Genomic DNA, 19,852 nt, shown 5'->3' with positions numbered 1-19,852 from the left:
ATAGACAGAGCTGCTTTGGGCGAGATTCCTGAGTTCACTGCCTTTTTAAACTGAGAGCATTCCCTAGATATGTGTAACTTGGAAGGCTTTAGGTGAAGCCTTATTAGCTTGAACCATCAGAGAAGGGAGTCCAAAACCCAGAAGAACTGGCAATTAAGTGAGAATCTCGAGGAAAAAATGGAACGATAGCAACAGTAAGCCCCAAATCTCAGCTAACAACTGAGATTTGGTGTAGGGGTGGTTACCCTCCTTCCCCCAGGAGCCAAGTTTAAAAAAAAAGCAGGTAGAAACCATAAAATGGAACAGAGGCATCAGCTACCAAGTAAGCTGGGGAGGACCCAGTTTGAAGTTTAAACCTAGGCAAGTACTTGTTACAACAGAAAACAATAATCCTTAGAAGAATACAAACAACCACCACAACCTAAAGTCACTACAATGTATTATCTACATTTCCAGTTTTCATACCAAAATATTAGTAAACAGAAAAATATAACCCATAATCAGATGGAAAAAAACATCATTAGAAATTAACCCCAAGTAAGCCCAGATGGTAGATTTAGGAGACAGTAACTTCATACTAAGTATAATAAACATATTCAAGTTTACTTAAAGGTAAATGTGGTACCAGGGAGCAACAGAGAGGTTAGCTCAACAGAGAAATGGAAGCTATTTTTTTTATTAGAAATTCTAGACCTGAAAATCACAATAATTGAAAAGAAAAAATTCACTAGATGGACTCAACAGCAGAATGGAGATCTCAGAAGGAGGAAGCAGTGAAAAGCATCAATTTACAAACTTAAGAAACTTAACAGACCCAAAAAAGAATATACAGAAAGAGAAATACTCCTTTGCAAGTCAAATTGCTAGAAGCCAAGGTAAAGAGAAAATCTTAAAAACAACATACATAGAGATGAGCTTTCTCCTTCTTAGAAACAATGATGGCCAGAAGACACTGAAGTGTTTATCAAAGTGCTGAACGAAGAAAACCCCGTCAACCAAGAAGTCTACATTCAGCAAAATTATCTTTCAAAAGTGAAATGAAATAAAGACATCTTCAGATAATCAAAAACTGAAAGAATTTTGTTGCCATTTGACCTCCATTACAAGATGTAATCATGGAAGAAGTACTCAGATGGCAACACAGATCTACAGGAGGAAATGAAAAATAAAAATAAATCCCATGTGGTATCTATTTTTCTTTTCTCTTTTGAAGCCATATGACTGCTGAAAGCAAAAATACAACATTGTACTGTTGGGTTTATAATTTCTATGACAACTAGAGCACTAAGGAAAGAAAAGTAATCTGTTCTATGGTCCCCATATATTAGCTGAAGAAATTCAAACTTCTGAGTAAGCACTAAAACAATAATGCAAAAAGACATATAACTAGAAAGTCATACTAAAAAAGTTTAGAGGAATGAAAAACAGAAAACAAACTGTAAAATACCAGGCCTAACTATAACCAAATCACAATAAATGTGAGTGGACTAAACAGGCTACAAAGAGAAAATGGAAATTATGATACATGTGTCATAATAGTTCATACATGCAAACATTCACTTAAACACAAGAGTACTATGGGTGACATAGAAAACTTTACTTATTTACTAATAAGTTATTTAATGCTAGGCAAGAAGAGTAGCATACAAAATTATAGTTTAAAATATATATACAAGTACAAAAATGTTAAGAATCTAAAGTATCTAACTCACTTTGTTTTCAAACCCTTCTATATTATTTTCTCTTCATAGTAAAACAATAAACATTTTAAATAAACAAAGCACAATAAATCTCTTAGAATAAATTCTTTAAGTGTTGGTTTTGAAAAGGATTAATCCTCAGCCTTTTAAAATTTGATACTCCACAATAAAAAAAATTAAAAAATATTGACTGATACATGCTAAAAAATGAAATAAAATAAAATTTGATGCTCTAGATGATTTGAGACTAATTTTCAAAAAATGTGTAGTTTGTGGACTCTACTTTTTATCAATATTATAAACACTGGCCCTAACCTGTGTCGCTCAGTTGGTTGGGCATCATCCTGCAAAGCAAAAGGTTGCTGGTTCACTTCCGGTCAGGGCACATGCCTGGGTTGGGCCACATATGAGATGCACCAATTGATGTTTCTCTCCCTCTCTTTCTCCCTTCCTTCCCCTCTCTCTAAAAATCTTAAAAAAAAAAAAAGATTATAAACACTGTTGCTAATTTGTGCCAGCACAATGTTAGAGATGCTGCAATAATCAAAACCTAAGTCCTATCTTTGGACCTACACTAAGGGCTCTTCTAGGCTGCTATTTTCTGAGAACTGTCTTTCTGCTTCTCTCATCTTCTGTCTGTACAACATGCTGGCTATCTCTGGATCCACCTTTCCCAGTGTTCATTTCCCCTTCTAACCTGCCCTGGTTCTAGAAACCAGATAGCAATATTTTTTATAACTATAAAGTGTAACTATATAGTCCCCAGTGCAGATGTGGTGAATCCCTTTGATGTAAAATCTTTTTTGTTGTCATGTTGTTGCTTTGCTTAATTACTGGACCGGCTTTGTTAATGATCAGCAAATCTGCCAAATGACTGAGATTGAAATAGGTGGGATAGTAATTTCTCCAAGCCAAATCTATTATTTCTAGAAATGTATAGGTAAGCCAGTGCTGAGAATAATTATCATAAAGCTTAATTTCGAAATAGTAAAGACTGATTGTTTTACAGCTGAAACCATTAGGTTCTATAAAAAGAGGTAATATCTAGGACCAATTATTCCACATGAACTAATCAGGATTCAAACTTAACAGTACTTTTATGTCTAAATTCCCTGTAGGATCTTAACAGACCACTTAATAAGCAACATATATGTTTGTCTTAATACTGACATGCAAGCTTTCATTAACATGCCTAGGTTTAACTGCAGCATCTAACACTTACTGGCTGTGAGACGTGGGCAGGTTGCTATAGCCTCTGAGTTTGTCTGTTTGTAAACTACCTGGTTTGGAAGGTTACTGTGCCCAGACAAGAGAGAGCTCCTGAAATATGGCAGATGTTCAATAATGGGCAAATTAATGTAATTTAGTCTATAGCTGTCTAATGATTAAAGCCAGCTCTTTGATCATTAGCACATGTCTACCACAGGGGTATTTTAAAGTTGAGTAAAGAAAATAACTGTGTGCTACTGTTGTAGGGACAACCAAAGTAAGTGTAAGACTTGCAACATGGTCCGGGATACTGGGCTCAAACCTGACTTTCTGGGAATCACCAGAAAGGTTTACAAAAGTTGCCTATACATTCTTTGGAAGAAAGAAGTCTAATTTTTCTCCAAGTGATCCTTTTAGAAATTTGGGAATCACTGGTCCAGAAGAAAAGGATAGGGAAACGAAGACCTAATTTCAAAAAAAGTCAGTGTGGCTCGATTGGTTGGGCACCATCCTGCAAACAGAAAGGTCACCAGGTCAGTTCCAGGTCAGGGCATAAGCCTGGGTTGCTAGGTCCCCAGTTGGGGGTAGACAGGAGGCAAATGATCAGTGTTTTTCTTACACATTCTTCCCCTCTAAAAATAAATAAATAAAATATTTAAAAATTTCAGCTTTATCAACTATTACTTATGTGGCTTTAGGCAAATCACAACCTTCCAAAATGAGACTGCTACCAAGACTTCCTAAAAACCCATCTCCCCCAAATGTAGATTTGAAGACCAAATATAGGTATGTAGCTTAAGAGTGCTTTAGCAACACTAACAATTTATACCATATTAAGAAATTCGACACAGCCTTTCTAATTAAAAACCACATTTCAATTCTCAGACAGAAAAAGATAAATTCCACTGATTCAATAAACACTTCGTTGAGGGCCTAATATATTCTGGAAACCTTTAAGAAAGAATTCCATGCAAAATCAAAAGAAAATTTGAATGGTAATAGTTTTAAACTAGTGGTGACTATGTGGAAGAAAAGAAGAAAAAGGAGGAACAAGGAAAGGAAAAAGGTCTCCTAAATAGTACTATATAACAGTAACCTCTGTGATGATGGAAATGTTCTACATCTCCACTGTCCAATATAATAGCCATCAGCCATGTATGGGTATTGAGCACTTAAAATGTGACTCAAATAATTGAACTGAAATCTTAAATTGAATTTAAACTGAGTTTAACAGCCACATGTGATTAGTGGTTACAGTATTAATAAACACAACCCTAGAACATTTGCAAATTTAGATTAAGCTTTTGGGGGACAGATATGAAAAGGCAGAGGAAATGGAAGAAAAAATTTAGCAAAATTCCATTTGTAAGAAACTTTCTTAGGTCTGGCTGGTATGAATCAGTGGATTGAGTGCTGGGTCTGCAAACCAAAGGGCTGCCTGTTCAATTGCCAGCGAGGGCCATGCCTGGGTTGTGAGCCAGGTCTCCAGTAGGGGGCGCACAAGAAGCAACCACACATTGATGTTTCTCTCCCTCTCTTTTTCCCTCCCTTCCCCTCTCTAAAAATAAATAAATAATATCTTCAAAACAAATAAGAAACTTTCTTGTATTTCTTTTGAAGACTTTTCTACTAGGAAAAGACACAGCCATAGAATGAAACTCAGGAATCCAAATCTTTGGAAGTAACACCAACTGGACGTAAGAATGTTACCACCCCTGGTTCTGCCAGTCACAGGCCTTATAACTCTGTACAGGTTACTTAGCTCTTCTGTGCCTTAAACTCCAACCATGCAAATTGGGGCAACTTGCTTGTCAAATGAATTACAGAGATTAAAGATAACAAATATAAGACATATAAAAGAGTTTAAGATTCTTTTGTACTATATTAATTCATTAAAAAGAAACTAGTTATATTATTCAATATGCACTGCTTGAGAGTCAGCTATGTCAGGTCTCTACACAGGGTACTACAAACATAATGACACAAACGTAGTGACACAAACATAACAGCCACAAACATAGTCTGCTTCTCATGGAGTCTGACATCAGCTCCAGTTGACTCAACCACATTAATAAATATACTATCACTAAATGAAGTAAGAGTTTTAAGGAAAAAAGGGGTTGTTCCATACCAGAGAACAATAAGGCTTCCTCTCTCAGGAAATAAGGATTAAAGTAAAATATTTAAACTGAAAAGTTAACCGTGTGTTATGAAGGGGCAGAAAGGAAGAGTTTGTGGATAGTATCACAAATGACCAAAGGAATTGTGCCATTGAGTAATTTTAACACTGAGGAACAAGTAGGCCAGAGCTAGACAGTGCAGGGCTAGTTTTAAGCCAAGGGATGACATAACCAATTTTGTTTCAAAAAGATTGTTCTGGGTACAATAATGATGGGAGGGCACAGTGAATTCAGGGAACCCAGTTAAAAGGCTACTGTAGGAGGGACATGCCACAACTGAGTCTAGGATGGCAGCAGTGAAGATAAAAGGAATATTTAGGAAATAGAGGTGATAGAACTTGGTGATGGACTGGATATGGAGGAATAAAATTGTCAAGGATGACTTGGGTTTCTCACTTGTGCAATATGATGAATGGTGGTACCATTCACGGAGACATAGGGCCCACTGAAAAAGGCCTAGGTTGTTTTGCTTCTGAAGGGCGAGGGAGGAAATCATAAGTTTGTGAGTCTGGAGTGCCTTTGAGATACAAAGCAAAAATGTTCAGCAGGCAATGGGTGCCTAAAACTCAGAAAGGGGGTATGGGGTGAGAGACAAAAATGTTGGGAGTCATTAGCCTACAGACAGATAATACAGCATAGGAAGAGAAGAAAGAAGCCAGAGGAAGAAGAAAAGCCAAAATCAAGAATCAAACCTTGGGGCTGGCTAAATTTAAAAATAAAGCAAACTGCAAAAGACACTGGGCTGAAAGAGCCACAGAGAGGGAGAAGAAAAATGGAAAGACAGAGTGGTATTATGGAAGCCAAGGAAATGATAAGAAGACTTCAAAAGAACATCAAATGCTGCTGGAAGGTTGCATGCTGCTGGGGGCGGGGATGGGGGGGGGGGGTCCTGGTATTGGTGATAAGGATGGTAGTGACTGGTGACTTTAATAAGAATTACTTAGGTAAAATGATGGTGTAGAAGTCATATTACAGCAGATGGTCATGGATCCTCTAAGTCTTCCTCCACTGGAGTAATCAAGCCTGCCCTACCAAGCCACCTACCCTCCAAAATGATTTGCATACTAAACTCAAAGCTACATTGTTAAAGGAACTTATTCACACCAACTCAAGAACGAACCATGCCAGTGGTTTTTAACCTAAATGAATATCTAATTTGTGAATGTTCAGGAATGGCATAGTAAACATTTAAAGCAGAGAAATTCCTGAGCCCAAGGGTAATACAAACACACCAGCCCATAATTAGCTTCTGCAGAGAGACAACAGTCCACTAAGCTAATTTTGCTTTTAGATTTTCCCCTTCTTCTAATTAGAAATCCCCAAGTTCTTTACCAGGACCATAGTTTGTGTAATAGTGTTAAGACAGAACTGGTACTGGATCTAGTGAAAAGTGTTAGAATAACAAAGCCACTGGCAGATGATAGCTTTCATATTTTAAATAGAAAGCCAATTACTTTCTGTTTAAAAACAGTGATATATTTTTAACTTCAGTATTTTAAGTAGGTTTCCTTGCTGTCCATCCCCAACACTTTCACTTTGTGGAATCAATGTATTAGCTCCCCATCCCTTCAAAAAACTACTAATTTTCACGGCTTTACCTAAATTTGTAGCATAAAAGTACATTTTATACAATTATTTAAATCCCATTTTCTTAAGTTCTTTTATTTCACTAATCAGTAGCTGCAATTTGGTGTTTACCCCACTGCAGAACTCATTTCTAAAATGAAATCCAACTCCTGAATCCACCTCCCAAACTTGCTCTTCCCAGATGTCTTCAGAATCTCCAAAGCTACAGACCCCATTCGAAAGAGGGGGAAACCCTGGCATCAATCTTTCTATACACCCTGTCATCCAAACCATCAGCAAATCCTAACAATTCTACCTTTTAGACATATTCAGTATGTGAACACCTCTCACTGTATCACACTCTATTATCTTAGTAAAAGTCCTATCATCTTGACTGAAATACTGTAATTAGGCTTCTAACAAGTCTCCCCGCTTCCACCATTACCCTCTTATAGTACATCCTCCACAGAGCAGACAGGTATTTTAAAAAGGTAAGTCAGATTGCCAAGTCTATGCTCAAAACCCTCCATGGCTCCCTACATCACTCAAGAGTAAAATCCTAAGTCTTTATCATGATCTACATAGTTCTCCAATATTTGTTCCTCACTACTGCTTTCACCTCCTCTCCTAAAGCTCTCCCCCTCCTCACTCCAGCCCAAGTGGTCTCCTTGTTTCCCGATTACACCAAGCACACTCCCATCTCAGGGTTTTGGTGTTTGCAGCTCATCTCCCTAGAGTGTTCTAGCCCCCAGATACTTCCTCCCTTAGTCCCTTCTAGTGTCTGCTCACCTATCAGAGAGGCTTTCCTGGATTCCTCCAAAACAGCCCCACCCCAGCCATCACTGTCTACCCACCTTCAGTTTTCTTCACAATTACATGTAACCTGTTTGTTTATTGTGTGCTACCATTAGAATGAAAGCCCCATAACTCTGCTGTGTTCATGGCTGTATCCCCAGCACTTAAAATCCCCAGCACTTAGAATAGTGCTGTTGGTACTCAATAAGAATTTGTTGAATAATCAAATTAATATTCATTTCACTTCAATGAATACTAATGAAATGGAACCAATCTGATTAGTACTACAGACTGTCCAAACACATATATAAAACATGTAATGAAAAATTAATGAAGGCAAACACACTCAATACATAACCAAGAAATATTATTTTAGTCCTTTAGATACCAATTGCACAGGATTGGAAATGTGAGCATGAAGACAAATACACAAACAGGAGACATCAAGTATGATGGCAGTATACATATGATTCTTCCACATTTAGGGAATGCATCCAGTATTATGGATAAAACAGACTTAACCTCTGGTGGCTTTGCCCTGTCAAACCCATGCAAGTGTGACTTTACCACATGCAAGCATTTCTTATCAGGGTCCCACCTTTACTCACTCCTGGAACATAAATACTCCCTAACCTCAGGGATGTGGCTCATCCTTGTTCCTCCAGGGTAACCTTTAAGAACTTAAGATACGTACTGAAGTAATTAGTAGTGTGTGGAATTGCTTGCCCAAGAATCAACACAGCCCAGTCCAAAGCAGCTATAGGAGTCAGGAGATAACATACTTGTTTATGTTTTACAGGAGGTTCTTGTTAAGTGGGAGGGATTGTCTACCCCCGATACATTCAATGAACAAATCTTTATTATTTATTCTCTGTATGGAGATGAATAAGACACAGGTTCAGATCCCAGTGAAAGAGACAGTCATATGATACATCATCACAAGAATTCCTCCTCATTTCTCTGTTATGTGATCATTACCCTCTTGGGGGGTCATGGTAGAGAGGTGATGGTGGTATCCCCAACATGTCCCCGTCAGCATCCCTGCCATCCCAGGGCCAGTCTGGGGGATAGGCAGGAAGAAGAAATAAGAAAGGGGAATTACTACTATGTTCTGGCATTAGAATTAGAAAAACCTGGGTGTAAAACCCTCTGTACAACTTTCTTTCCTTCTTTTTATGTATTTTTTTTAATTTTGAGAGAACATTTATTAAAGCTGGGGACAGTGAAACAAAGGAAGGGCTTAGGATAGAAGAAGCAACATAAGCGAGCCTGGGGCGGTGCTCTGCTTTGGCTCCCCAGAATATGAGGAAAAAAGTGAGCCACACTGGGCTGCATGGACTCACTGAGAAGTAAAAGTCCCAGTGACAGAAGTGAACCAAAGCAGGGAAGAGTCAGAGAAAAGGGGGCCTTGGAGACAGTTTCGGGGGTTGGCCCAGGACAAGGGGCTACAGCCTACTGCCCCCCGGTAGTAAGTTTCCCAGGGACCCTTAGAACTTAGGAGAAAGAGAGCAGAGATACATGCTGAGAAAGAAAGGGGGAAGAAAAGTGAGGGCGTGCTCTACAGGGAGCCTTCCTGCACCACTTTCTGTGAGAGTGACATTAAGCAATGTCTTCAGCTTCTATGTGCCCATTTTATCATCACCATTATCATCATTTTATTCCCTAAGAAATAAATTTAAAAATTCAACAAGTTCATAAGGTATAAAAGACACTTGATATAGTTGCTCTCTTTAACTCCCTTTCAATTAATGAAAAAGGCTGAAAATAGGCCACATACAAAGACTTGACATATCACTAGCAAAAGGCTCCCAAGCTTTGGCCAAAGGCAACTATGTTAAGGTAATGCTACCTTTTAAACTTGTTTTAATAATGCTTTAAATCCAGTAGGAGCTATTATGTATTGTCTACCCACCATATTTTTCCACAGTTGATAATCATGCATTCCATCATACAAGCTGAAGTTTTCCATCAAATACGTCTTTGTTTACCCTTCCTCTACATTTTTTCTTCTCTTAGGGGCAGGAATCACTAGTTTGGGTATTTTTTAGAAATACTTTTAAAAAAATCAATTACTGGCATCAGTTTTGAAGAGTTTCTGCTTTTTTAAAAACTTTTCTCTCAGCTTCCTTGACACTACTCTCCTAGTTATCTACTTATGACCAGCCTACCAGCTTCTCCTTAATTCCCTTTGCTAGTGTCTCCTCGATCCCTAACATACCTTTGGACATTCTCTAGGCTCAATCCCAGAGCCTGTACCTGTTCTCTTATCTACTCACTCTCCTTAGGTAATTTCAGCCACAACCTTAGACACTACATACACACATACACATATACACAAACACATACACACGACACACATACATTTCTGCCTCCCTCCCTCATGACTCACGGACTAAGATGTCTTACAGGCTGCTCAAACAGAATTCTTTGTTTACCCACCCTGCCAATATCTATTCCTTCTCTAATCTTTCTCATCTCAGGCAACAGTACTGCCATCTATTCAGTTGCTCAAGTCCAAAACCTGGGGATCAGCTTCTCTTTCACTCCCACGCCCAACCTACCTACATCCAATTCAATCTGCCACCAAGGCTTATTTGCTGTACCCCAGACCACAGTAATAGATTGGGTCTCCCTGCTTCCATCCTTGCCCCTGCCAATCCATTCTCCACCCAGCAGCCAGAGATGTTAAAACAATACAGATCGTGTTGCTACCTCACACAAAATACTTCAATCACTTCTAACTACATTTATAGTAAAATCTTACACTGGCCTCCTTATTGTTCTTTGGATGTATCCTTCTCTCACCTTATGACCTTCATATATGCTGTTCCTTTGACCTAGAATGTTTTCCTACCCTATCATCAACTTATCCTTCAGGTTTGTGCTTTAAAGTCACACTTCTTGAAAAAGGCCTCCTCAACCACAATTAAAATTAGGTCCTATAATATCCTCACTAGCAGCCTATACTTTGCTTCCCTAGCATTGAAAATAAAAAGTTTATAACTATGTTATATGTACAACTATTTGGTTAGTGAATGTTTAAACTGAGTCGGTATCTGTCTCCCTAATCACTGCCTCATTGCACAATGCCACATCCATGTGTCCAACAGCTAAGAAACTCCTCTCACCAGTAAATATTAGATAAACGGACAACTCAAGAGTCCTGGCCCTAGAATGGCTGCATAATACAGCAAGATACACCACAGATATTTAACTAATCCCCTTCAGTTGGATTTTTAGGTAAAGTACTTCAAAAAATCACAGTGCTGGGTAATGAAAAGGATTCAAGTAGAAGGAAGACAAGTTCCCTAAATTTCTGACAGCTTATGTTTTCACTTCTTTTGTTCTTCCATAGTTCCTAGCATAGAGTCAGACCCATGGTAGATCCTTAAGTATTTGGTGACCAAAGTATGATACTACATGATAATCAATAAAGTGCTAAAATTAAATGTTATAAAACTCTTAACATTTTATAACATTTGGTTCACTGAGGGCTAGAAGCATTAGAAGAGGTTTTAAGGAGACAGAACTCGATCTAGATAGGATGAGAAACAACTTTTAGGATCTGCCCAATCAGTGCTATCCCCCACTCCTGCCCTCCTCTAACAGCGGTATAGGCAGATAGGTACTCCCTAACACAAAACTTTTCTTTAATGTATTTGCTAACTTCTAAGCAAAATTATCTTCAATATTATAGTCTATGCTTAGTTAACCTAATAAATGTTTTTAGGGGGGGGTTTGGCCATAAAGGACCTCAGTGGTAGAATATAAAAAACTACAAAGAATTCACTATACCACTTGTTGCATAAGTGAAACTCTGAACATAACATTTTACATACTGTATTCATCAAATAATGTAGGAATTAAGAGGGTCTAAAATTGGACTCATGGAGTTTAGATACTTTCTGAAGGGCCAATATAAGATCGAAACTGTAACTACACTAGCCATTATTTTTCAGGCACGGAACATGAGCCTTTATGAGCATTTTCTAGTCTTTACAATAACCCTGAAAGCTGAAAAAGCTGAAACTGAAAAGCTGGGTGCCTTCCACTGCCACACAACTTACAATACAGGTGTTCTTTTTTAGACACTGTAAACTGATCCAATAATGCCAAAATAAACACACACACAAAAAACCAAAGTTGTGGAGAACTTCAAATGCCTTTCCCTTACCGAGAAAACTTAATTTAAAATAACAACACTTTCCTAGGAGGCATACAAGTTTAAGGAGGCATAACATCCTTCAACGTACAAAAAGCCTTTCTAGAACTTAAGGGTAAATATAAAGTGCTTTACTGCTAAACTACTCAGCTCTGGTAAAATAAACCAGGTGTTTTCAATAATAAAAGTTCTCACACAAAAAAGGAAAATTACCAGGTACATATCAACTTTGTAAAGATTTTGAGTTTTGAAAGGAAAAAAATAATAGATTTGAGAGAAACTACCGGAGTATAAGTAACCATCATGAAAACTGTTTTTCTTCTAATATGACAAAATACCACAACGGAATAACAAAAGAGTACTATTATCCAAAGCTAAATGATGTCAGGCTTCTATTCAATAAGTTGTAAGCGTTGAGAGAATTATTTCAGACTGTATGAATGTTACATTATCAAACATTGGGACAAATACATTATTGTATGAAATGACTATGAGATCAAATAATCGTATCAAAAAGAAACTTCATACTTCTGTATTTAAACTCGTCCACACTGTGATCTTTTCAACCTGTATGGTACCAACTCTGCATTCACCACATTCCATCAATGTGGTCATTACACACTGTAAAAGCAAACTTCAAGTAATCCCAGCCCATAAAAAAAGTTAAATATTAATTGATGGAATTTCAGAAGCATCAATGTTGTCTTGAAATCCCAATTTTGTACCATAAAGAAATAAAAGATAAAAGCCGTATATGGCCATAAAATAGAATTACAGAAACGATATAGGAATGATTTTCTCTTCACAAAGTGTTAACTACTTATGCAAGACCCCAGAAAGTCTTTCTGAACTTCCTCCACAGAAAAAAGCATTCACTCTCTCAATCTCTCTCTCCATCTCTCTCTCTCTTCCCTCCCTCCCCAGCTGAGCCCCTCCCCCGCCTTTTTTAATAGTACTCTACCAAAAGGTTTACATTAAAAATGGATTTATGCCATTATCAGGAACACCATGTCCCAAGATTTATGATCTTTGCATATTCAGGACTGCAGGAATTGAGTTTTAATAATTCATGGACCACAAACACACTGTTAAGATTTTTTCCTTCAAACACTGAAGTTCCCACTCTTGGGACCCCTAATGGGTGTACGTGAGCCCTGCAATACAATCTTTAACACAGATGGAGGTGTGCTCTTCTCTACGAACTGACCTTCTTTCTCACCTATACCTCCTGTACATTCCCTTCCCAGGGTCCAGAAGCATAACTCATTCAGAGGGATGGTAATTGTTAAGGTCGGGTGGGAACCAGCATAAACGAGCAATATAAGTGCAAGAGGAAAGTTGTTAAATGCAATCTCTCCTGTATCTCGTAACTAGTCTAACCCGCAGCAAACTTTTAAGAGATTAAGTTACATTCCTCTGCAATTCCACCCTTGACAGCTGAATCCAGAGATGCTTGCAAGTCGTGCACATCCATTCCCGCCACCTCACCGGCGGAGAGCCAGCGGCCACATCCCGCGGTCGGTGCGAACCAGTGGTTGGGGAAGGAGGGGGGGGGGGGGGGCAGGAGAGCTCACCTTTTCCAGCTCGTCGTGAAGCTCCGCTAGACTGGGCCGGAGCAACTTCTCGCCCAGCTGCGCTACTGTGTGCCGGTAGTGATCGATCCTGGGCACGGCGTCCATGGTGTTGTGGCCGAAGGTGCGCAGGTAGTAGGTATTGGTGTGGGTGTCATAGTAGTAGTGCTGGTGGTGCCCACTGCCGCCGCCGCCCGAGTGCAGGCTGCTGCCCTCGCTCAGCACTGTGTCCCCACCGTTCTGGAAGCTCACGTTGGGCCCGTCGCCTCCGACCCCCGCCGCATCCGACAGGCTCTCCTCAGCTGAAGAGGAGGCAGCCGGGTCCACGAAGTTCACACGGAAGCGGCCCTTGGCTTCCTCGCTGCCTTTCGCAGGCCCGCTTTCGCCGATTGCTTTCCCATCCACGGAGGTCTCCTTGCTCCCCGTCCCAACACCAGCTGCAGCCGCCGCCGCGGCAGCTCGCCCGGCGTTCTCGGAAACCAGGTCCACCTGGAAGCGGCTCTGGCTCGGGGTGGGCCCCAGGGGTCTGCCCAGTCCGTCCCCGGCCGCCGCGGCGCCCTCCCCGCGGACCCCGCCGCCACCCAGGCTAGCGGCCGCAGCATCCTCCGACACCGAGGGCACAGCCGCGCCGGGCAGGTCCACCCCGGGAGCGGCTAGCGCGGCGGCTGGCGGCGTCTCTCCGACCCCAGATAGCCTAGGGGCGCCGGAGGAGGGCGCCGTAGGCCTCGGCTCCATCACCAGCCGACCCTCGGCGGACCCAGAGAGTCTGGCGGACGTCGCGGGCTGCACGCCCTCCGCGGTCGCAACGCCTGAAGAGGGAGTCGCTCTCCCGGTGGCCGGCTCTCCGCCGTCCGCAGCCCAGTCAGCGCGAGAGTGCAGCCGGCGCGGGGCGGTCCCCACTGTTTAAAGCCTCGGCGGGGCCACGGCAGTGGCGGCTCTAGCTGCAGCACGCGGGAGGCGGGGCCCGTGGCTCCTCCACCCCTCAGCCCGCCCACCCGCGGTCCCGCAGTGACGCCCGGCGGACGCTCCCTCGGCGCCCCGGCCCTCCTAGGGTCTTGCGCGACCCCGCGCGAGAACGGCCAGCGCAGGGATCGTGTCCAGCCAGTGCGCGCCGGGCTTCGGAGAGCACGAGCAGCGCGGCGGAGGAGCAGCAGTGCACCGCCTGACCGCTGTCGCCGGGAAGATCCCCGCGCCGCTACCTCCTCTTCCGTCGTCCTCCTCCCACTCCTCCACCTCCTTCCCCCGCCCTGCTCTGCGGAGATGAGGAGCAGGCCCCCCGGCCGCCTTCTTCTCTCCCCGCCCCTAGGGCTGCGCGTCTACTGGATGGTAGCCGGAGCCACAGCAGACCCGGCTGCCGACGGCTAGCGAATGGGCGCGCGGGCCCTGCCTCGGCGCACGCGGATTGCTGCTACTCCCGAGGCAGCTGCCACCACACCGGCAGCTCTAGAGGATCTAGACTGCTGGCTTTTTTTTTTTTTTTTTTTTAAGTTATGAGCGCGCAGTACTTAGGCTGAGCTGGCGAGATCTCGCGAGATGCTGCAGGGTTAGTGGGCCGCTTTCCCTCAGGCGCGTGGTACCCGCGGTAGTGCTGGAGCGATCGGCTGCCCGGGTGATGCCGGGGGCTTTCCCGACCCTCCCGCAGGTGCTTCCGGAGTTGCGGGAGAGGTTCGCCCTTTGGCGAACCTGCTGGGAGCTCCTGCCCGCCGTGACGCCCGCACACACTCCAGGCCTGAGCCTAGCGGGAAGCAGGATTTCCTCTGTGCCGTCTTTGAGGCTGTAAACTCTCCCGCCTGGCAGCGTTAGATTTGCATAACCAGAGACTAATCCCAGTGGTGATGCAGTGGGTGTGTCCACACTTCGATGACACCTTTATTTTAAAAGCTGTGGTGTTTGAAGGTGAGCAGGGAGTTTAGTTGTGATACCTTATTGTTTCATCAGGATTTTTAACTTGAGGTATTTCTAAAAATGCTGGGAAGCTCAGAAATGAATATGAGAGCAGTAACCTGGAACTTTAAATATGGTGTAGGTTGTGAATCATTCCTGTTTTAATTAAAATAAAAAGGTACTTCTCTGCAGGTCAATTTGTTCTAATGTAAAATATAGGAGATAATTATTTTGCAACGTGCTTAGCAGAATTCATTTTTAACCTAAATTCTACCCACAGCCCTACATGAAAACAGATAACAATGAATGGCTTCTTAGATCACTTGCCTGTATTTGTATTTATATATTTTTATATTTTATTTGTGGGGATAAACACGGTCCTTTGCTGAACCGTTGAAGAACCGCAGAGTTTGCAGAGCTGTTTGGAAATACAGTACTGTTAAGAAAACTGCAACCAGGTAGTTCCCAAAAAATTGTCGCAACCATTATCTTATTTGACTTGCACAACTTTTCATCTCATTTTATTATCTCTGTTGTAAAGATGGAGAGAGGAAAGAACCTCTCTTGGGTCATGTAGGCACACTTTCTAAATGCTTTCTTGCACACTAGTAATATTAGCAAAAAAAAAAAAAAAAAAAAAAAAAACAGAAGAGGCCAGAAAAATCAGGTGGTCCTTTAGGAAATGCTGTTTCTACTAGGGGATTTCTGTCTTGGTAGCTGATCTGTGTGGTACCTCTTAGTTCCAACGCTAATTAGATAGCTATTGGAGTTCAACATTCATTGAACTGCACAAAGGGTAAGTGTCTACTATGAGGTGCTCTGTGTTCTGGGGATATAACAGCAAAACAGACAGTGTCCTCTCTCATGGAGTTCATTGTCTAGGGAAAGTGAGGAGGGGCAATAAATGATAAATGGATAAAGTATTTAGCATGCTGTAGAAGATAGAAATACCTAGAAATATAGAGCATGCTTGGAGTGCTAAGGAAAAGGGACTAGGAGAGGTATATGAGATGGAGGTGGTAAAATTTTTCTTAGGATGGCCCCACTGAGAAGGTGACATTTGAGTGAGGAAGTGGGTAATGCAAATATTTGGAAAAGAATATTCCAAGCAGAAGAAAAACAAAAAGGTGACAGCATGTCTGACATGTTCATGGAAATTTCATGTAGGCCAGTGTGGCTGAAGCTGCTTAAGGGATGGGGAAATCAAAGGTGATTAGATCAGAGAGCTTACAGATTGGGGGTAAGAAAGACCATATCATGTAGGACTTAGGCTATTAGAAGGACTTTGACTTTTACTCTGAGTGGGACAGTGTATCAGTCAACTTGGGCTGCCCTAACAAAATATCATAGACAGGGTAACTGAAAAAGAAATTTATTTTTTTACAGTTCTGGGGGCTGGAAAGTGAGATCAGGGTGCCAGTTTGGCCAAGTTTTGGTGACAGGTTGCAGAGTGTCCCCTCATTGTGTGGTCACATGTTAAAGACAGAACTCAGGTGCCTCTTCTTATAAGGGCACCTGTTCTATCTGATCAGGGCTTTGCTCTTATGACTTCATTAAATCTTGATACCATAGTTTGTCATGTATAATGCACACTTTTTGCCCACATTTTTAAGGGAAAAATAAGGATGTGCATTATACGTGGGTAGTATCTGAAATACCTTGTATCTGTTCTTGTGTTTTGTAGTTATGTGTTGCATAAAATTTCTTGTACCATAATATGTTGAAAAATAAATGCTAAAAGTCCTTTATAATATAAAAAAACAAGTATCTAAATATAAATAAATAAATAATTGAATTAAAAACTAAAACGAAAATTTTTTTTCTTGAAAGTTTGGGCCAAAAATGTGGGTGTGCATTATACATGGCAAAACACTATCCTTAAAAACCTCCTTAAAACACTATCTTCAATATAGTCACATAGTTTAGGACTTTGATATATGGATTGGGGAGGGGGACACCATTCTGTCCCTAGCAGATGACAAGTTATTGGAGGGTCTGAGTAGAGGAATGACATGATTTGACATATATTTAAATGATCAGCCTAGCTGCCTTGTTGTAAATTTACAAGTGGGTAAGTGGTGGTGGACAAAGAAGGAAACAAGGAGATTGTTAGGAGCTAATAAAAAAATTCAGGAAGTGATGATGTGGCTTTGACCATGATGGGTAGTTGAAATGTTTGGAAAGTGGTTGAATTCTGAGGAGGCAATAGAATTTTCTGATGGATATGGAGTGTGAGTGAGAATCCAAGAGTTTTGGCCTGAACAACTAGAAAAATGATACTACTCTTTTCTTAGATGAGATGGTGAATGGAGCAACCTTGGGTGGGAGGAATTTCAGGAGATGTCGGTTGGAGAAAATAAATGTATAGTAATAATAAACAGTAGTCACGTATAAAAATGTGTAAGTGAAAACTGAGAAGTTGTAGGACAGAGTGGAACATGGTACTATGAGACTGTAAAATAGAGGGACCAGACTTAGGGAGGAAGTGACTTTTTAGCTGAAGTCTGAAGGTTGATTAGGATTAAACTATAACTTGGAGGCGGTTTTCAAAAAAAGGGAAACGTTACAGGCAAAAGCCCTCTTGGAGTGAATGTGACCTGTCTAAGGAGCTTAGCCAGTTTGGTTAAAGCATAGTGATTAGATAAGAAATGAATGAGTCTGCCTATTCTTTTTTTTTTTTTTAAGATTTTATTTATTTATTCTTAGAGAGGGGGGAGGAAGACAGAAAGAAAGAAGGGGAGACAAACATCAATGTGAGAGAGAAACAACAATGGGTTGCCTCTCACAGGCCCTCAACTGGGGGCCTGGCGTACAACCCACACATGTACCCTGAATGGGGATCAGACTTGCAACCTTTCAGTTCACAGGCTGGTGCTCAATCCACTGAGCCACAATCAGGTGCCTGTCTATTCTAAAAGCCCTATAAAACCATTAATGGGTTTCCAGGGAAATAGAGAGGCATGTGATTATATTTATATTTATTAAAAGTCTCTCTTTTGTGGGGAGAAGATTGGAGAGAGCAAGAACAAGTGTGAAAAGACAGGATACAATTTCAGCAATCTAAGTGTGAGATGATAATAACAATAGAAACTAGTATCCCAGATACTGTGCTGAACTCTACATTCATACTTTTATTTTATTCTTAGGACACTATGAAGAAAGTCATATTATTTCTCCCATTTTACAGATGAAAAACTTGGTTAAGAAAAATAGGTTGAGTAACTTATCTAAAGTCATTCAGCCAAAACCAAGATTTGAGTCCAGGGTGATTTCTCCACTAATCAAGCTGTAAGAGTTTGGATTGTAGAGGTAGGAAGATGAGGAAGGAGAAAAATTTGAGAGATAACTCAAAGAACTTGGAGCTGGATTGAAGGAATGAGAGAGAAAAAGGGATAAATGAGTTTTGTAACCTACCTGGGGTTAGATGGTGGTGACATGAACGAGAAAGAGAACATCCTAAAGCTAGGTTTGTAGATAAATATGTGAATTTCGTTCTTGGGCATATTAGGCTGAGGCATCTTTGAGATATCAAGTGGAAAAGTAAAGAAAGTTTTGGCTACATGGGTTTCATGCTCAGAGGAGAAGTTTGTATAAGAAAGTACAGATGTGGAGGCCTTCTGCACATAGATGAAAACTGACACCGTGGATGTGTGGACATAAGCAAAGTCCAAACCTGTAGAGAATTTTTTTATGAGTTTGTTTAGGAGCCGAACTGATGACATATGCCAGGGATCAAGATCTCAAATACACCACAGAAGGACAGTTTGCAGCTTCTTTAATGCATTTGAATTACTGGTATGTAAGGAACAGGACCTGTAGGTGGGAAAAAGTAAGGTGGGATTGATTACAGGTTAGTTAACAAGATTATGTGCTCTCTTGAGGGTGGAGTATTTCAAAAGTGTGGTAACCTAGATCCACCGAAACCATGGACAGTGCTTGCTTTAGGCAAAGATAAACCTTTTACTAAAAAGTTATCTGCCTGGGGCAGTGACTACCCACCACCACTTGAGCCCCCCCCCCCCCCCCCCCCCCCGCCCCCCGTTAGAAATTCAAGATCAGATAACCCTGTCAGGTTACTTTCCATAGAACTCCTTTTTTCATCCAGACAACTGCTCTGGCATGGTATAGAGCAGCAGGGTACAGTAGAACTTTATACGATGATGGAAATATTCTGTCACCACCATGCCCTATGTGATAGCCATGAGCCACCTGACATGCTTAGTGCAACGAAGAAAATGAATTTTTAGTTTAATTAATTTTATTATTTTAAGTTTATTAAATAGCCCCATAGGCTAGTGGCTACCATGTTAAGCCGTATAGATATACAGTTCGAAAGAAAGCCTAGGGCTCAGGGTTTTGTAATTCCAACGTTTAATGACTACATAAAAGGAGGAGTGGCCTGAGGGTGGGAACACAACCAGATGAAGGCATTTTCGAAGTAGATTAGCTGTGTTAAATTGGACCAAGAGATGGAAAAAGATACCAGGTGAATATATCATATTGAATTTAGTAACATGTATTAGCCGATATGATAGGAGGGAACTGGGAGGGAAAGCAAGGGTTCCAGGAGATAAAATCCAAATATACTTGTGAAACTCCTAGAAACACTGCGGAGAGGTCTCCTCTTAGTTCCGGCAGCAAACGTTTGGTTACTAGTTCCACGATGTATCAGTTTAGAGACTGACCTTGAGGCCAAGAGATTTCATTGATGCTGTGGTGAAGTACCTAGGTCATTTTGTCATTTTCCTTTTTTTTGCTAAAAAGTCAGCCTTTTCAGTGTACTTA

The 19,852-nt window shown here is 41.1% G+C and overlaps 1 protein-coding gene across 2 annotated transcripts in view; it reads right to left on the bottom strand.

Annotated features, from left to right (window-relative positions):
- SLC12A2 (solute carrier family 12 member 2) overlaps positions 1-14,416 on the bottom strand; it is a 90,365-nt gene extending 75,949 nt beyond the window's left edge. The window contains exon 1 of one of the 2 annotated variants that reach the window (XM_028531312.2): positions 13,187-14,416. In XM_028531312.2, coding sequence (XP_028387113.1) covers positions 13,187-13,918 — 732 coding nt within the window. In that variant the 5' untranslated portion in view covers positions 13,919-14,416. The remainder of the gene's footprint in view (positions 1-13,186) is intronic. The other variant, XM_028531320.2, reaches the window with a different exon arrangement.
- Between the last annotated feature and the right edge of the window lie 5,436 nt (positions 14,417-19,852).

Source organism: Phyllostomus discolor, chromosome 3 (genome assembly GCF_004126475.2).
Source record: "Phyllostomus discolor isolate MPI-MPIP mPhyDis1 chromosome 3, mPhyDis1.pri.v3, whole genome shotgun sequence".
NCBI lineage: Eukaryota > Metazoa > Chordata > Mammalia > Chiroptera > Phyllostomidae > Phyllostomus > Phyllostomus discolor.
Note: the sequence above shows the minus strand (reverse complement) of the source record. Positions and strands in the feature narration are given on the sequence as shown.